Here is a 19,560-nt window from a genome sequence, read left to right on the forward strand (position 1 = left end):
TGTTGTTCTGTTAATTGTTTGATGATTAGAGAAGAAGAACTTGATCAAGATGTGCTGCAGGAAGAATGTAGGATAAATGGTTACCCGATAAGAGCCAAAAAGATTATTTGAGATTTTAAGAGTTAATTGGTAGCATGTTAATGTAGGGTAATGAACAGAGGCAAAATTATATTTTGATTTATATGTATATATTTTGCATGTCTTCCATGTACCACATGAACCCTACTGTGCTTTGTTGTACCAATAACACTGCTCCAAGCTTGTTACTGCTTCAGTGGAAAGGCTGAGCTTATTCCCTTATTAAAGTAAGTTGTGAGATAGCAGGTATGTACACTTGAGTATGCAAACCAATTGCGTATAATATTTGTTTTTGTGTGTGGTTTGCATGTACTTGATGACATTGGAGAAAGTCAACTATATATGATATATTATATATAATATTATATTCTTGTAAGAAAATATGGATCTCTTCTGTTGGGTATGGTCCATAATTGCTATGTGAATCTTTTTGCTATTTTCTATCACTTCATTCACACATTACCAGCTGAAGAGATTATGTCTGTGTTTGGAGAATATTTATAGCTCAACACATTCAGTTTTCGTCCTATTACTGCATCTGCTTCTTTTCTGCTCCTAAATTCATCTCTTTTCCCTTCTCATCTCACTTCTCTGCTGTAAGACCAATCTCCCAAAACTGTTGGACATTTGTGACCACCCAGCGTAAAACCTACAAAAGTCACAGACTAGGATTTTCTGTAATGGACCAAAATTCATGTAGTCATTTGGGTTGAACGACTCAAATTTGTAAAGTTTATCTATCTGGATTCTGAGTAAGTTCCTCTCTATGTACTGTCAAAATTTGGCAGCCTAAAACAAAACCAAAATTGAGATATTAGCAGTTTTTCTTGACCATATATATTATTATAATTATTATTATTATTATCATTATTATTATTATCATTATTATTATTATTTTTATTATTATTATATATATATATATATATATATATATATATATATATATATATATATAATATACCTGTATATTATATAGTTATTTTTTTTTTTTTTGGGGGGGGGGGGGGGACAGGTGCTGCTTGAACTGGGATTTTTATTAATGCTTCTACACAGCACACCTCATACCATTTCAATCACTTTTTGAATGTCTTAGGATGGTCCAATTTTAACAAGTTAGATATGATTTTAAAGCTTAGAACTTATTCTTTTAAACTATAATCTATGTAGAAAACTGAAAATTCATTTTGGTCTATTGTTTTGGGGGTTTTCGGCCAGGCGGTCACATAGGTACTCCCTTTCTCACAACTTCTTTGTCATTTCCATTTCCACAGTACGTTGTATTCCAATATTTGGATAAAGAAGGGTAATATAGAAAACCATATCTGCCTTTGTTTATCATGATAATTGGTATTATTATTTGTATTATTGCTTTAAGAATCTGTCTTCACATAATCTTCATGATTCTACGTTCATGTTAACCCTAATACATTGGTAAAATGTTTTAGAGCATGAAATTCTCAGCCTTCTTGCATTAAAGTAATACATTGACATTTTTAAGTTTGTACTATTAAAGATAATGAAAGCTAAATCACCTTTAGCAAGGTGGAGTAAACTTACCGCTGTCATGAATGTTTGCATGCCGAGATGATTGAGAATCAGACGTACATAATTAATCTATCTCTGTGTTGGCAAGTTTGCTGTGAGACAAATAAATATACATGTATTACCTCGCTGCTCATCAGAAATATCAATGTCAGTGATGTTTTCAGAATTGTGTGATAGCCAGACATGACTCAAAATAAACATAGCATATTTGCACTACATATTCAATGGCATGTAAACTGTTTTCGTACGTCTTCTGCAAATGCATTCTTCAGACATTTTAAACCCTGATAAGCTACAAATATCACATCCTGGGTGATGAAAATTATATTTGATGCTAATGACATGAGTTGTAATGTTACTCTGTGTTTGTGATCTGAAGTGGAAGATAATAAATTCTTTATGCAAAAAGATAAATTACTTTCTTTTATTTTAATTTGTATGGTGGAGAATGAAAAAAAGAATCAAGCTCAGGAGTGTCTGATGCTATGTTAGCATGAATGGAATTTGTGCAAAATTTGTGTTAAATTGGTTAAAGGCATTATACCATTTGCAGATGAAACAAAAAGCCAGCTTTAGTGCTCCAAAATTGTTCTATAATGTGAGTTAGAGATACAAACAACCTATGTAAAAAAAATTGAATCAGTATAATCAATGTTAAACTTTGTTATCATCTTAAATATACAAAATGTGAATATAAGTTATGATAAAAACTTAGAACCATCAAAAATTATGGTTTCTTGAGAAAAATAGTGGTATCTTCATATATTTTAGGCTTTAATGCAAAATTTTAATATGGTAGGATGTTTTATGATACAACTGACGTACACATAGGCATCAAATATGTCTGGAACATTTTTTTAAATCACTGCTCCGAATGGTAAACAGTACCTCTAAGGCAGGAATAAGGTTTAGTCTAATTCTCTCAAACCATAAGAAGAGTTTATTGTATTTCAATAATTTAACCTAAAGGGATTTTTTTTAAATATCTTTTTCCCACTCTCCATACTATACTTACACTCTGTACACACACATTTTTTTTTCAATGTTTGCCTTATACATTTATTCAAGTGTATCTTCACCTTGTGTTTGTTTGAATGTTTGTCATCCATTTGAACATTATTTTATAGCTCAGTCCACAAGTTTGTTTGTTTGTTTGCTTTTTTTAAAGCCACCTCCGTGTTTAAAAAAAGTTGGATGGCCACCAGGGCAGGGGAGGGATTATGCTGCAGCCACAACCACACACACACAACCACACACACACACACACACACACATACATATTTGGCTACAAGAAAGACATTAATTTCGGCAATACAATGAAGGAACAAGATATGTTTTACATCTGAGAAAATACCCCTGATTTTCAACAAACTGTCACTGAATGATTATGTTTACTAATCTTCCTGCATTTCCACACACGTTTGGGAAATTCCCCTTCATGTCAAGATGTGAGCACACTCAATTATTTAGACATAATCTACATTGTCTGAAGTTGGTTAGCATTTGCATGTCTAAAATGAGGGAATTTAGGGCAATTACATTGTTCCATATGTACATGTACATTGAATCAGAAATGCCAGTTGAAGATTACAGTGACTCCCATTATAACAAAATATATAAAATCTAAGTATATAAAGATATGTAGCCAATAATTTGGCGACCTGGATTTTCACTTTATTGTAACAAGATTTTCATTATAACCATGCTTGTTATATTTAACAGGAGTGCACTGTATAAGGCAAAGCATCACTTGATCAGGGATATGAAAGATTGACCTCCCTGGTGCATCCCCCTTTATTTATTTATTCATTTTTTAAAATAAAAGAAAAAAAAAGACCTGAAAGGGGCATGTGCACTCTCATTTTTTTTTAATGACAGAAAACTGTGCTAAAGCCCCCCCCCCCCTTTTTTTTTTTTGCTTATCAGCTGGTTAAACCCAAAAGTGGCACCAGATTTTTTTTGGCACCCCCCCTTTTTACAGAATTCCTGAATCCGCCACCGTATCTTGCTTTGACTTCGACTATTATGAGGTTTCTGTCCCTACAATACCTCCCTCAGAACCCCATCCACCCACACTGTACACACACTTTTCTTTTCCCAAATAATATTTAGTCAGTTTCATTCAAATAATACCACAAGAACAGCAATTCAATTTGGTAGTAGGGCCTACTGTACACCATAACAAAAATAAGTTCCTTTCATGTGTAGCATTTCTGCACTTGGAAATAAAAATTATAAAAAGTAATAATTGAAAAACACATTTCCTTTTTTCCATTGGAACAAATAAAATGAAAAAAAAAGTACAGCAGAATTATGAAAAAAGTGTATGTTGCTCTTTTTTTTTTGTGAAACTAACAAATTATCCCCAACCAACATGCAACGCTTTTATTTTTATTTTTTTAGAATCTGTATTTGATTTCTATAATTATACATTACAAAACATTCATCTTGAATGTATGCAATAAACAACAATAAATTATCAGACCAAAACATAATCAATTGGATGACTGTAAGATCATAACATGATTATATCTTAAATTCACATACACAAATTTACACATAGGTTCTATGTACTCCTACACAGACACAAATATCCTCCTTTCATTCGGACCATTTTATTTTGCTTTGCTTTTGGATATCTCGACCATTTCAAAACTGATTTTCATCAAATGAACTGTTAAATCCTCTTAGAATTGTAAGCGATATCCAATTATAATATCTCACAGAAAGTTAATATCTGAATCCACATCTCAACCAAAATTATACCATCTCTTTAAAAATTTTAAATCAATTAACATAATTTCTGCTACATTAGATGCAAACCTAATTTCCCTCTCAGGATCCCCAATTTCTTTTCCTCTTGAATATTTTCTACTATTAATAATATATTTCACTAACATGATCAAAGAGTTGATACACTTCATTCTCACTGCTGTAACGGACAATCCTTGAAAAAAAAATCAGCCCAGTGCATGTCTTAATTTTCCACAAGATTGTAATGTGATATCACAACTTTCCAAGTATCTTTAACTGTCCAACATTGCAAAAATACATGTTCCGTAAGTTTCTATTTCTAATTTGATAAAAAAAGAGCACAAACCATTTGCTACATAACAACATTTTAAAAGATGCTCTTTAATAGGCCCATAGATAACTCCATGTAAAAACTCTAATTGAAATTCTCTGCATTTACTAAGCAGAGGTGTAGATCTTGGTTTAACGAACATTTCCTTGGTTCTTTTTTCTTCAGTATACTCAAAAATATTTTGACCATTTTTTTACCTTGATATCATACTTTTTTTTTTTTGCAAATTGTTAATATCATATTTTTTCTTAATTTACATATTGTATATTTTGCCCTAAACCTTCAATTCTAAATTAAACTCAACTATATCTATGTGCTCAAATTTAATGATCATTGTTTCATTTTTAAATGATTTGGTAAATATTCATTTATATATCATAAATATTAACAATAATGTTAACAAAGCTGTGCTATTCATACTAAACTTAGATTAAAAAATTAACTATTGAACTGGCTTAACATACGCCTAACCTTTGTTCAATGGTTGATCAGTTCAATAAATTCCCTTTTGATATAGATTTTTATTAGAAAACATCTTACTTTTAACACACAAACAACACACATACGCACAGACAACTGGCCTCTACCGAATCACCTTCGCCGATCGAATAGCACGTTCACCCTCTTTCGTGTTTTTGTATGCGTCACGTTTCAGCAAACATCATCAATGCAGTGCATGCAACGAGTACCCGCGGACTCCTCGAAAACTCTCCCCCTGCTCCTGCCTCGCCTACGAGATCTTTTCACCGTCTGTGCACACAAACGAAACAAACGCCTCGGGTTTACACAAGAGAACGCTTGGGTGGAGTTGGAATCCCACAACCTGTGAATTTCTGCGGAGGCAGATGCCCTACCCCTTTCACGTAAACTCTGAGTCACTTCGTTTTGGTATAACATAAGAGTCGCGAATAGCCATCTTACCGTAAGACGTTTGGCTCATACCCGACATACAGTATCCAACGACTGATATCTACGTTAGACAGCGGCGAAGCTGTCGTAGGATATCACTTACACTTGTCCCCAGCGACAGGTGGTAGATAAATCCCTCGGATACCAGTACAAGATGGCGTCACCAGCGCGGGTTCCAAATGTGGCGATAAGCCCGTGCGTCAAATATACTCTCTACGTCTTGAGCTTTTTATTTTGGGTGAGTATAATGAAGATAGATTTTGTGAATGGGATATAATCTACTTGTATTGAAACATAGACTGAGAATCTGTACTTGCACTTAAACTGATGATGAATTTAGCGATGTCAATGCAATGTATACAGTGTGTGGTGTGTGGGTCATTACCAGATGATTATTAATTGGCGAGATACACGTTAATAGGCATCAGCTACCAGCTGGCTTCATCAACGGATTTTCAGAGAATACAACCCACGTACAGTATATCTATTGGGGAATAATAACCACCTCCAATCAGGGAGGTGGAAGAGAGAACCTCCCTGCTCCAATATTGTAGGTACAATGTACCAGCTAACTCTGCAATGCACACACTGAAATTACACCTGAGTATTACTGCACTTTCTCATTGCAGAGTTCCCTACTGCATCATACATGTTCAATACAGATGTGTATGTGATGTACAAATTTGTACTTAACATGGGTGTGCATGGTTTTTGTGTATATATATATATATATATATATATTTTTTTTTTTTTTTTATGTACAGAGGTTAAGTCAGTAGAGACTCCAACCCCAAGCACCTTCTGATCTGGAGATTCTCCCGCCTGAAACCCCTTGCAAACGGGAGACTCCAACTTGCAGTCTAGGGTTCTAGATGCTCTCTCGTGTTCTAGATGCTCTCTTGCACTATCTAAGGCTTATTTTTCAACATACAAATTACATTGAAATTATGTAAGAAATTATCTCAAGCGGGAGAAATTAAATCTCAGTGGGAGAACGGGAGATTCTGCGAAAATGGGCTTTCGGCGGGAGATCTCCTGTCGAAAGTGGGAGAGTTGGAGTCTCTGAGTCAGGGAACACAGTTTGTATGCCTACAATGTACACTGTATGTTTGTCACAGGTTTTATGCAATGTGTATTGCCTATAGTTAATCCCACACCTACCTCATTTTAATTTAGAAGAGAAATAGTGGAAATGGAATCAGTTGTAACTTCAGTCCCAAAATACAATGTACATGTACACATACTGTACAGTTTACTACTGGATTTTTTTTTTCACCAGAAGGAGAGAAGTGTACTTGAAAATATCTAGATAAAATTTATAATGTACAATTAAAATAGATGTGCATGTACTGCATTACATGTAAAATATATTAATTGTACGTGTACTGCATTACATGTACAATACATTAATTGTACACTGTGCCACTTTAAGAATATTAGTACCAAATTGAAGGACCTCTTTCCATGTTGTTGAATGACATGTACTTCGATCACTCTGTTGACACAAAAGTGAGGAGATTGACTCATGAAAACAAATTTCATGGAAGGAAGCCAGTACACCCCTCTCTGGCATTGGGCAGGAACAATGAGGTATACCTCCCACTATGTTCTGTGGATAGTGAAAAAGCATCATTTGCAAAAATAATGCTATTACCTTTCAAAGATTTGACTGAGAAACGCCTATTGACATACTGTTGGACCATCATGTTCCCTCCTACCAGCTAGTGCTATACTGCCATAATTCTTCTGCACATTTTGGCTGGCATAGTACAAATTGGCCTATGCACAAATCAAACCTTTCTGTTGGTTCTGAAAAGAAAAGAAAAAGATGGAGCATGGTGTTTGAGATATTTGCTTTAAAGGATGAACTACATGTACATTTTAAGGTGTTATCTTTGGGTATCCTGCTTGTACAAATATAGTGCAATGACAGTGTAAGTTTGTAATTTGTTAAGAATTTAAAATTCTAAAAGTTGTGTTTGAATTCATATGCCATTATCACTGCGTAGAAAAGTTGCAACCATATATCACAGAAGTTTAATGTAAAGAAATGTATAGAGAATTTGACAAAACAAAATGTCATTTTCAGTAAATGTACACATTTCTTTGACTTGCTAGAACATATTGTTAGGGTAGTATGATTCTTCTGCCTTCTGAAGGAGGTACGAAATTATAGATCATGTGCTCTTACTTGTATACATCTGCTAGAAGAATGAGAATGTGGAATTCTCTTTATATTTTCTGTATATGATATACATATGTACATGTAACTTCCATGTACATGTACTGCATGAAAAAAATACATTAATTGTAGCATTAGCAGGATTTGCTGATCAATGGCAAAACAGTCTTGTTGTTTAAACACTGTATTCCATCAGGCCTAAATGAGGAGGGAACTCAGCCATTCAGACATCATGTCCACACCACAATTCCAGTAGAACAAAGCCAAAATATCTCTTGCCCAGCCACTGGATCAGAGGCGTAGGAAATCTAAGCTTGATGCAGCATGCTTAAATGTCATTTTTCCCTTCTTTTTTGTATGGCCATTCATACCGCCAGTACATCCTTTAAATACATTTTCAGAGAATTGAGGTCTATTGTACAGAAATCATAACTGATCAAGAGCTCCTGTATTTCGTGCTTTGGCCATTCATGCATGAAGCCACTGTTCCTTTCCAAACTGGGTCTCTGTGAGTAGGGTTCAAATTTATATATATAAAGAAATGTATGTAGAAGGCTACAGTTTTACTGTACACTGTTATTGTAGATTATTTTTTTCCTTTTTACTGTAACTGGTAATCTTACACAATGACTGCAAACTTGTGTCAAATCATTTTTAAGTTTTCATTTCCCATTGATCAAGAATTTAATTGTGCGTTGTTTTTGTTTGTTTGTTTGTTTGTGTTTTTAACTGGAATGTGCAGTTTCAGATATTAAATGAACCCAATAGAGTATATCTTGAGTACCATTAAAATGTGTTTCTCCCTGTGGTCTTTCTGTTGACTTTCATGACATTAAATTCTCACATCTTTCTAGAAATGAAATAGAATAAGAGCAAAGTATGAGTTACATGTATACAATGTAGATCAGTTGAAAGGACAAAATCATTTTTGACTCTACAGTGTAAACAAGCTGTAATTTGTGTCTTTGATGTTAAAACCTTCAATATTAAATCAGTCTGGACTTTTGATATTTATCCCATTCCTGAGAAATCATTAGAAAGATGGACTTTTAATACTACATGTATTCCTAGGTGGTTTTTTTTTTATTTGCTTGTCTGAAATGCTCAGTTCTGGTTGGTAACCAAAGAATACCAACTGCAGGCCTCGAATTAACCGACGGCCACCGACGGCCATGGCCGTCGGTGCCCCTCTCGTTGGCCGCAATGCCCTTTCTTCCGTGATCAAAGTTACGGCCAAAAAAAATGTGCCCTTTTTCTTGTGGCCGTGGTGCCCTTTTAGAATGAAAGTTCTTGTTTATGACGTATAATATGCCCTTTCTCAAAGTCTACACTTCAATAAGCTTGAACAAATTTCCTCATCTCAATAACTTAATATCATACCTTCTGTTCAGTTCACTCGCGTCCCAATATATCTGATTCAAACTCAACGAGACGACGTGTACTTACATGTATGTACGTACGGTACGGCCTACCGGCTTTGACCGTTCCGACTGCCTCCGCAGCGCAGCGGCCATAGAGTTACTAGCTAGGTAGTAGTCCACTTCCTGGACTGTATTCGTAGTGTGCCCGCGCGTACGTACGGAAGTACGTTGATGGTGTCTGTACGTCGAGTGTCGCAATCAGCGGTTGAGCGCGTTGGGTGAGTGCAGTATGTGCATGCGTGTGTTAGTTACTGTAGGGAAAATGCAGCTATTAAATCGTCTGGAGCAAGTGGTCGCAAGCCATGTGCCAGGCATGTCGGACGGCTGCGAGAATTGCCATCTCTCTCGCTCTGCATTCATGCCTGCATGCTCAAAGTAAATGTGATCGAGGGCACGCATGCGAAAAAAAGTGAAATAAAATGTTTAAAAAAATGGTGCAGATCCCCCACCCCCGTAACACTGTATGTGAACACGGGTTGGCTGGTTAGTTGAAAGTATTCCTCAAAGTGCCCTTTTTGTTCCTCAAAGTGCCCTTTTTGTTCCTCAAAGTGCCCTTTTTGTCCCTCAAAGTGCCCTTTTGTTTCTCAAAGTGCCCTTTTTGTTCCTCAAAGTGCCCTTTTCGTTCCTCAAAGTGCCCTTTTCGTTCCTCAAAGTGCCCTTTTCGTTCCTCAAAGTGCCCTTTTCGTTCCTCAAAGTGCCCTTTTCGTTCCTCAAAGTGCCCTTTTCGTTCCTCAAAGTGCCCTTTTCGTTCCTCAAAGTGCCCTTTTCGTTCCTCAAAGTGCCCTTTTCGTTCCTCAAAGTGCCCTTTTTGTTCTTAAAACTGCCCCTTAGGAAAAAGTGTGCCCCCCTTTACAGGAAAAAAGGGGCACCTTCAAAGAAAAAAGGGCACATTTAGTTGATCCTCCAAAAGGTGGAGGGGCACTGTGTACCCCTGCCCCTGTGCTCCTTCCAGGCCCTTTTTGTACTTTCAGTTGCCCTTTCTAGTGCAAAATCGGTCCCATTCTCCTAAAAAGGGGCATATTCCAGAAAAGGGGGCACATTTTGATGGTGCCCCAAAAAGTATAGGGGGGGGGGGTATGTGCCCCCTGCCCCTGTTTTTGTAAATCCGAATATTCTAACGTTGATTATTCCGAAGCGGTATTAAAACCAGGGCCCTTTCTGAAAAGATTTATTACAATGCAACTAATGATGCAACTCAAAAAATCAAATGCAGGTGATATCAAATCACACGCAACTTTTGCATTTAAACGCAATTGCGTTGCTGAAAAGACTTGCGTTTGATAATCATATGAAACTAGAAAATAATCGTTACGAACCTGAAACTCAATTGCGTTTAAACGCTACTCTAAAAATCAAATGCAAGTCCATCAAATCACACGAAACAATGTACACTTGTATTTAAACGCAAGAGCGTTGCAGAGAAGAATTGCGGTTTTTGTACGAAACTAGAAACTGCGTTTAAATGAATCTCTATACATCTACGGAAATGACGGAAGTGCGTTATTGTTGAAAAGACTTGCATTATTTTTTTCATTTCGTAAGCAAAATTAAAAATTAAACGCAACTCTGAAAATTAAATGCAAGTCCATCAAAACACATGGCACGCTGAAAAGACTTGCGTTTGATAATCACACGAAACTAGAAAATTGTAGGAAACTTAAACTCAATTGCGTTTAAACGCAACACTAAAAATCAGATGCAAGTCCATCAAATCGCACGGAACGCTGTATTTAAACGCAAGTGCGTTGCAGAGAAGACTTGCGGTTTTTGTACGAAACTATAAGAAACTGTGTTTAAACGCATCTCTAAACATCTACGGAAGTGTGTTATTGTTTAAAAGACTTGCATTATTTTTTATTTCGTACACCAAATTATAAATTAAATGCAACTGTATGCAAATTGTAGGGAACTTTTTTTTTTAACTCGCGTTTAAACGCAACTCTGAAAATCAAATGCAAGTCCATCAAAACACATGGCACGCTGAAAAGACTTGCGTTTGATAATCACACGAAACTAGAAAATTGTAGGAAACTTAAACTCAATTGCGTTTAAACGCAACACTAAAAATCAAATGCAAGTCCATCAAATCACACGGAACGCTGAAAGACTTGCGTTTGATAATCACACGCGATACTAGAAAATTGAAGGGAACTTTTTTAAAACTCAATTGCGTTTAAACGCAACTCTAAAAATCAAATGCAAGTCCATCAAATCACGTAACGCTGTATATTCAAACGTAAGAGCGTTGCAGAGAAGATTTGCGGTTTTTGTACGAAACTATAAAAAATTGCATTTTTTAAAACGCATCTCTAAACATCTACGGAAGTGTGTTATTGTTTAAAAGACTTATCGTAAGCAAAATTAGAAATTAAACGCAATTCTGAAAATGAAATACAAGTCCATCAAATCACACGGAACGCTGAAAAGACTTGCGTTTGATAATAACACAAAACTAGAAAATTGTATGAAATCTAAACTCAATTGCGTTTAAACGCAACTCTAAAAATCAAATGCAAATCTGTTTTTAAAACGCAAGAGCGTTGCAGAAAAGACTGGCGGTTCTTGTCCGAAACTAGAAACTGCGTTTAAATGCATAAAAATGCACGGAAGTGCGTTATTGTTGAAAAGGCTCGCATTATTTTTTATTTCGTAACGGAACTTTCGCCGTGACCGAACTTAGTCTGCACTTGCAGAGGAAAGACATCGCAACATTTACACGTTTCAAACTACCGAAACGCATGCTGCTTCACAAAATGTCAATGAAAAAAATGATAACGAATTATTGTTAAAGTTCGCTATGCCGAAGTTTTAAATCTCAGTCCAAAGTTAAATTAGTCCGACAATGGTAAGAGGTTTGTTTTTACGAAGGTTATAGTAGTCGTAAAGATGTCGTTTTCGGATGAACAAACTTTTCTTCTTATTATTTCAAACAGGCCCGCGCCGTACAGAGCGGTAGTTATAATGTTGCGAATCGGAGCGTGAGAACAATTCATTTTCAGAGTATGGCAATACAAATTTAAGCAGAACAAATATGGCGACTTAGGGAAGGAAAATCACACATTATTTCAACTCAGTCGGCACTGAAAAATAATCTCGACAGAATCATGCGAAATCACACGCATATCTTCCCAGCAACGCACTTGAATTTAAATCGCAAAGTTTAATTCAATTTTGGGGAATTTGCCTTTGATATTTCAAATCAAGTTTAAAACGTTAAGTGTCTAGAAACGGGCCTAGGTTTCCGATCCCGCTCTCTCAAAATCTCTCTAGAGATTTGGGAATTGTGCGTTGTCGTTACTAACCCGCGCAAGATTTATGCATGAACTAAAACATTATTGTTGCTCATGTCAGTAGGCATGTTTTGGCGGCAAAAGGAGTAAGATATATGGGTAGCGATCCGCATCGTGATCCAAATCTTACTCTGTACAGAGGAAATTAATTTTCATTTATAAGTCCACAAAATGTCGACTTACGCGTAAGTCGACATTCGCGTAAGTCGACGTGTTTTGCTCAGTCCCGATTATGTCGACTTACGCGAGGTTGACTGTATATATATTATGTATTGGGGGGGGGGGGGTTGTTGTTAGAATATGAAAAAAAAAACACGTAAAATTCTTGCAACATCGCAAAAATCACCCTTTAGAAAAACACCCAACATGCCCTTTTCAATGTGGCCTTGGTGCCCCTCTGACTGACCTAAGTGCCCTTTCATGGCTGGCCTCTTGCAAAAAGTGCCCTTTTCTAAATGGCCTTGCCCCTCCAAAATCCTATTTCAAGGCCTGCAACTGGAGTAAAGAATCTTGACACAAATCTAGCAATCTGCTTACTTTTCAGAAGACAGTCATACACAAAGCTCTATTTCATTATCTCGAAGCAATTCATTGAGCTCTTTGCTGTATTGCCATTTTTTTTTTCTAAAGCCATTTTTCCTTTTGCAGCCATTCATGATAAATGAGGCAGCATCTCATTGTATTTTTGGCATTTTTTTTAATGTTACAACTTGAGCAATCCTCACAGACTGAGCTATGTAAATGTGGTGACAATGACTTCACTGGATCCATTCAAAAGTTTTGTTACTGTTTTTTTCCCCTATCTACCACCTCATTTCAGCTGATCTGCTGGGCGGTATGTGGCATTGGTATCTGGGCACTGGTGGAGAGAGGAGACAATGTGCGAGTGACGTCATATCTAGACTTCTTCACAGACCCTGCCATCGTGATGGTGGTCGTAGGCGGCTTGGGTGTCATCCTCAACTTTGCAGGATTTGTTGGCGCTCTTAGGGAAAACTGCTGCCTGCTCACATTTGTAAGTCTACCCCCACAAAATACCTTATATCTCTCAATTTATAAACTTTCTGCTCGTCTTTTGTAGGATTCCCCTTTTGAAAAGTGATGTAATGTACCATATATATTATCCTTGGAAACTTTTTTCTTTCATGGAGATGTAGTGGCTATGGTGACTATTCAAAAAGGTGTTATGTAGTGGTGACTTTAATGACAGAAACAATTTTGACTGGGTATATTGTGAGGCAGAAACTGTGTGATGTTTAGTGAATTTGGGTATTTTATTATATTGACTATCACTGTTGGATCAAAACATCAAAATGTAACATTCTACAACTTTTGTATGTTGCCTCTCATTTTGATTAGTGCTAGATTGTTAGAACTACAAGTGTATTCAACTTGACTGTTTCTTCATAAATTTACTCAAAACACACAATCATGCACAAATGGTGCTGAAGCATCATATTGATTTCATACTCGTGAAAGAATTTATTGATTACTAAATACATTGTATCAAGGGCCAGTTTAGCCTAAAAGGTAGCCAGTATTACAGAAAAGTATTAGAAATCCTCTATCACAAAAAGATTATGAATTACAGAAATAACCTGCACTTATCATTATTCAAAATACCCAAGTCCATATTGGTTAGCATGAAAAAAAACATTGAACAGTTTTCAAATTTGCATTCATTGTCTACTATTGAACCACTACTGTAAAGAGTGGAAATTTTCGCGGTGTTGAAATTTTCACGCATTTCGCACAACCAGAAACTAGCACGAAAATATAAGCACGTGAATATTTTTGCTTGCCACATGTTCCTGTGCGTGATATGTCTTGATTCCACGGAATTCAAACATGCGAAACTCTTCTCGACCAGCCAAGCGCGAAAAATTAGTCACGCGAAAATATCCACTTTTACAGTATCTAGGCGAATTCTGTTGAAGATTATTTGCAATTGCAACATCTTCCTCGATTAGAACAACAATCCAAACCTGTAATCATTTGCATTGTTCATTGTGGACTGAATAAGAATATCACATTTCTAACCCATAATTTCCTCATATTTTCCAGTTTTACTTGTCCATGATCCTGATATTCATCTTGGAAGTCACTGCTGGCATCTTGGCATTTGCTTTCAGCAGTCAAGTAAGTCTCAGTTCTCCTAATTCCTACCAAGATTTCAGTGAAAACTTTATCAAACCAGTCATTGGAGTAAATGCAGTCATGTGAGGTACTATTTGTAAATTTTATGGTAAAAGGAGAAATATTGTAAAGTTACATGTACATGACAACTTTTACTCCCATTATCTTATTTCTTAATTGCAACATTAATGGAAACACTCAGAGGAAAACCAAAGTTTACAAGAAATTACAACTCACTGTGGACTATTTGCTTCAGAAACTTCTAAACTTTGTTTTCATCTTAATGCATAAAGTATTCATCTTCAGTGCATACAAGTTGTATGAGTAGGGTCTATTAGTCCTGTTTATATATAACCTGTGGCAGCATGAATTTTTATACAAGGAGTTGGGTTTTGTTTTGTTTTGTTATGTTTTGTTTTCAGAATGAAGCATATTCTGTGATTGCTTGTACCATATCAATTGATCATCATCATCATCATCAACAACACTATTATCATCATTTTTGCTTTTAATCATCATCAATGTCAATTCCATAAAGATTTGCCTCAAAATCTCTCAATTTGGCACCAAGAACACTAAATTTCGCAAAGACCTTTTTGAAGTTGCTTATATTATGTTTCATGTGCTTTTTTCAAACATCCAATTTCTGTTGTATCTTTTGCTCAGTTTTATACTGCGGTAGATGGTGTAGTGGAAGATGCCATCACGAATTACAGAACAGATGGTGATGTGACGAACTTCATTGACTACGCACAAAGAACGGTAGGCAGATGTTGGCCAAGTAGGCTGGATTAAAAATGTATTCAAATCTATACATATTATTACATCATTTGATGAATGAGTTATGATCCGCAATGTATAGGCCTACCATTGACATGTACCTGTACAACCTGTATGCATTTCAGTGCTTGGAACCTGGTTTGTATGCATTAGGTGTTGCTATGTTAGGTAGGCATTTGGCAAGAATTTCTGGTTGTTTGGAATAAACTTTTAAAGGCTGGTACATGTAGTTCAATGCAGTGTTGATTCCCCTGAGGACCTAGTAACAGGCTATCCCATCCATCTGTATTAGGTCCTACATACTCAATGCCCGTCAAAACTTTAAATCAATCACTTTGCAGGCAATAGTTGTTGCTACGTTAGGCAAGTCTCAAACAAGCTTTCTGGCCATCAAGAAAAGTATTTGTTGTAAAGGTATGCATAAGATTTGAATGTGTCAGTAAACTGGTCTGTTGTTGTGAAGATATGCATATGGCATTTGAAAACATTGTTAAACCTGTGTATATTCTCGGGTAAAACAAATGAAACAAGTTTTTAAAAATATCTCTGTGGAAGTCATGGATATAGAAGAAGTTACCTGGTCAGAGTAGTTTAGACTTCATGGCGGACAGTGATGGACTCCTATTGATGGTTTTTACTGTTGTATCTTTTCTTTGTAAGAGGCATTAACCCACTGAAGACGGTTTGATTTTGCTACAACGCACATTTCCCATAGAGGCTTGACCAAGTATACTCAGGACTCATCCTCAACAGGTTAAAAATGCATTGGGGGGGGGGGGGGGAGGGGGGGGGGAGGGGGGAAGGAATGCAATATACTGGTATTCCAAAGCACAGTAATTATTGTTTTTCATGTGAGGAGATCTTGAAATCTTGTAGAATTTCAAGTGTTATGTTCAAGGCAAGACTTACAAATAAGAAAATACTCTACATTGTACATGATCTTTCATAAAGTCAAACTTTCAAACACAAAGTTTTAAATTAATCATGCACATGTTTGTTCTACATCGTGATAAGAGAATCCAATACCCTACGTACTGCATCTGTAGATGTTTCGAAACAATAAACTCCATCTGTGTGAGGGAATGACTCAATGAGTCTATCACCACAGAGTGTCAGACTGCATTTTCACTTCCTACATGCAGTTTGACTCAGCTGGCTTAGCCAATCTTATTAATGAATAAATATTGGATATGCAATGCAACAAAATGATGAGACAGATGGAGGTTTTAAGCCAAATTAACAATGTGATGAAGAAATCAGCAGCTGCTTCTGTCAATGTACAAACATGGCCTTCATTGTAGCTGTCTTGGTTGTGTCATTCTGATTTCACAACACTTTTGTATTTGAGCTTAATAAAGAGATGGTATAGTATTGGTAGAGATGAGGATTGGGCCTTTAACTTTTTGTGAGATGCCAAGAAACCACTTATGAAATGCTTGTAGTAGAGAACATACCATTCTTAGAGGGCTTAAAAGTTTATTTGATAAAAAATGGGTTTTGGAATGGCTGAAACATCTGAAAACAAAGTAAACCAAAGTGACCGTAATAAAAGGTAAGTCCCACCTTTTAAGATCGCTCCTTTAGGATACAGGTATCTTAGCCATTTCAATACCAATTTTTTATCAAATTAACATTGAATTCCTCTTGACATTACATGCACTCTCATATTTTAGAAGAGGTTTCTCATCATCTCACCAAAAGATGACGGAAACGTGAAGTTAGGTCTAGTTAACCAAAACTATGCGATCCCTTTAAAGTTCCCTGGTGTCATACAACATGTATTCCTTGAAGGAATTTTTTTTACTTTAATCATGACTTGAGATAAGTATACCATACCATTGCATACCATTAAAGATGGAAGTATTGAGTATTTAATTCCTTTGAACAAATTCCAAAGATTTAAGAAAGTTTGGTGTTTGAAAATGTTGTGAAAGATTTGCATCGGATACCAGGTAAACCATTAACCCCTCCCCCCTCCCCATTTTTGCTTCGCTTTCACTCAGCTGGAATGCTGTGGTGGTGATGGAGGATACAGAGACTGGAGTCTCAATCGCTACTTTAACTGCACCGACTCCAACCCAAGTGTGGAGAGGTGTGGTGTACCCTACTCCTGCTGCCGTATTGACCCGGCTGTCACAGATGAAATTATCAATACACAGTGTGGCTTTGGAGTGCAGCGAAGAGAGGTGTGTTGTGATTCCTCAATCATTTCATATCACCTAGATGGACAAATGAATCCATGTGTTTTGATTGCAAAGCTGGCATCATTTCTGTTAGTTTTTAAATAGAAAAGGAATGTTCCTAAAGGACCCACTTGCTTCATTATTTCCTAGTAAAATAACTATCATCACATGGAACATTGCTACGTTGTAAACTCTGCTTCAATTATTTTTTCCTTTGATTCTAAATCAAACTCAAGGTTTAATTGCTGCATTTCTTCTGTTTTGAGTATGGAAACCTGCTGGATTTGTATCACATGTTTGTTTTTGTAATCATGAATTTGAGTACACTTGTTCAAGCCATTTTCTTTTATTCCCTCAGTTGTGTGTGGAATGCTCAAGCTGTTCCCGTCCAACCCTTGAAATTTGGGATTTTTGTTGTCCATTTTTAAATGTGCTATTTTTTTGTCATGTTTGAAAAGCAGTTGGTTGAAATATATTATCCATTTTCATAACTTCTGTGAGTGGCAGAATTAATAAAAAGAAGCTCAATTGTCTTGTTGGTCCCCCCCCCCCCCCCCCCCCCCCCACAGCCAGTCGAGGTGAGTGACATCATCTATACCATCGGATGCATAGACAAATTCCTTCTGGTGGTAAATGAGAAGAGCTACATCGTTGGACTAACCATCTTCGGCATTGCCCTCTTGCAGGTAAAAGACATCAATGACTTGATCCTTACTTTTTTATTTTAGAATTCAAGTTTTAACCAATCATATGCAGATTCATGAAAAGGAGAAAGATTAGTCAAACACACATTGACAGTTTGAAAAAAAAATAGACAAAATCCTTCAACAGCTATAAATTGTTTTAACTTAAAGTGATTTCTGCACAAACCTTTCTGAATGGAGTTCTATGATTTGTAAAGTCGTTTTGATTTGTTTTGGATATTTCAGCCATTTCAGGACTGATTTTCATCCAGTAAACTATGAATTCCTCTTAGAATTGTGTGCTCCTCTATATTGCACAAGAAGTTTCTCATTATTAAAAAAAAAAAGATCTGAAGCTCCATCTCGACCAAAATTTTCCTATCCCTTTAATGTACCTGGGTCAAGAGGGACTATGGGTCCATTTCATGAAGTCATTTATAAAAGTCTTTACATTATATGTAATAGCTAGGGTTTTTGTACATATGGTACGATGTAGTCGTTCATATGTAGCTATGAGAGACTTTCAAAGAGAAGTAAAATCCATTTCATGAAGTCACTCATAAGTGTTTCTTGTGAGTGAAAAGTCTGTAATAAAACTTTCGTGAAATTGACCCATGGTGGCTGAAGCGTCCTGTCCAAGGATGTACGACATGCCATACAGAACTTTGAACCTGGAGTTGCTTGTTTCATAACTGCCTTGCTGGCTCCACCACAGTACTTGCACTCTATAAGATGAATCGTCAATGTGATTTGCAATGGCCAAAGTTTGCATTGTAAAGGTTGAAATAAAAGAAAGTATATTTTGTTCATACTCCCTGTACTTAACTTCCTGTCTGAATGCATCTTCCTTACACATTTTTTGTTTTCCCCCTTGTTCATTTCCTTTGTAGCTCTTGGTGATGCTGCTAGCCTTCATCCTCTGCCGGCAGATAGAGAAGGAATTTGACCATTATGCGGAAATTCAGAAGGCTAAGAATGGTGTCAACCGCTTCTAATTTGATTTTTTAATATAAAAATCTGGAATGAATCACAAATGAAGGTGCCCTGAAAAAGGTTCTATTGCGTGGTATTACAGAAAATTTATCTTCCAAGCAAGCATAGATTTGTAACACTTGCTATAAGTGTATAGCAAACAAAAAAGAACAAAGTTGGTACTGTATTTAATTTCTGTGTTTGAACTCTTCATGTGAGGCTAACCTATAGGAAGTTTATGCCGGTAAGACTGCATCTTAAGTTTTTCTGTAATCATGTAAATTTCATAAACTCAT

The 19,560-nt window shown here is 36.2% G+C and overlaps 1 protein-coding gene across 1 annotated transcript; it reads left to right on the forward strand.

Moving 5' to 3' along the window:
* The first annotated feature begins 5,391 nt into the window (after positions 1-5,391).
* LOC139724297 (tetraspanin-33-like) lies at positions 5,392-19,296 on the forward strand. The gene is made up of 7 exons (XM_071635439.1): positions 5,392-5,855; positions 13,331-13,525; positions 14,575-14,649; positions 15,313-15,408; positions 17,430-17,612; positions 18,179-18,295; positions 19,183-19,296. The coding sequence occupies exons 1-7, from the start codon at positions 5,772-5,774 to the stop codon at positions 19,285-19,287; spliced, it is 855 nt and encodes a 284-aa protein (XP_071491540.1). The 5' UTR covers positions 5,392-5,771; the 3' UTR covers positions 19,288-19,296.
* Positions 19,297-19,560: the final 264 nt, after the last annotated feature.

The sequence above is a fragment of the Diadema antillarum genome, unplaced genomic scaffold (assembly GCF_040938485.1).
Source record: "Diadema antillarum isolate AM-2024a unplaced genomic scaffold, OU_Dant_1.0 scf00000211, whole genome shotgun sequence".
Lineage (NCBI taxonomy): Eukaryota > Metazoa > Echinodermata > Echinoidea > Diadematoida > Diadematidae > Diadema > Diadema antillarum.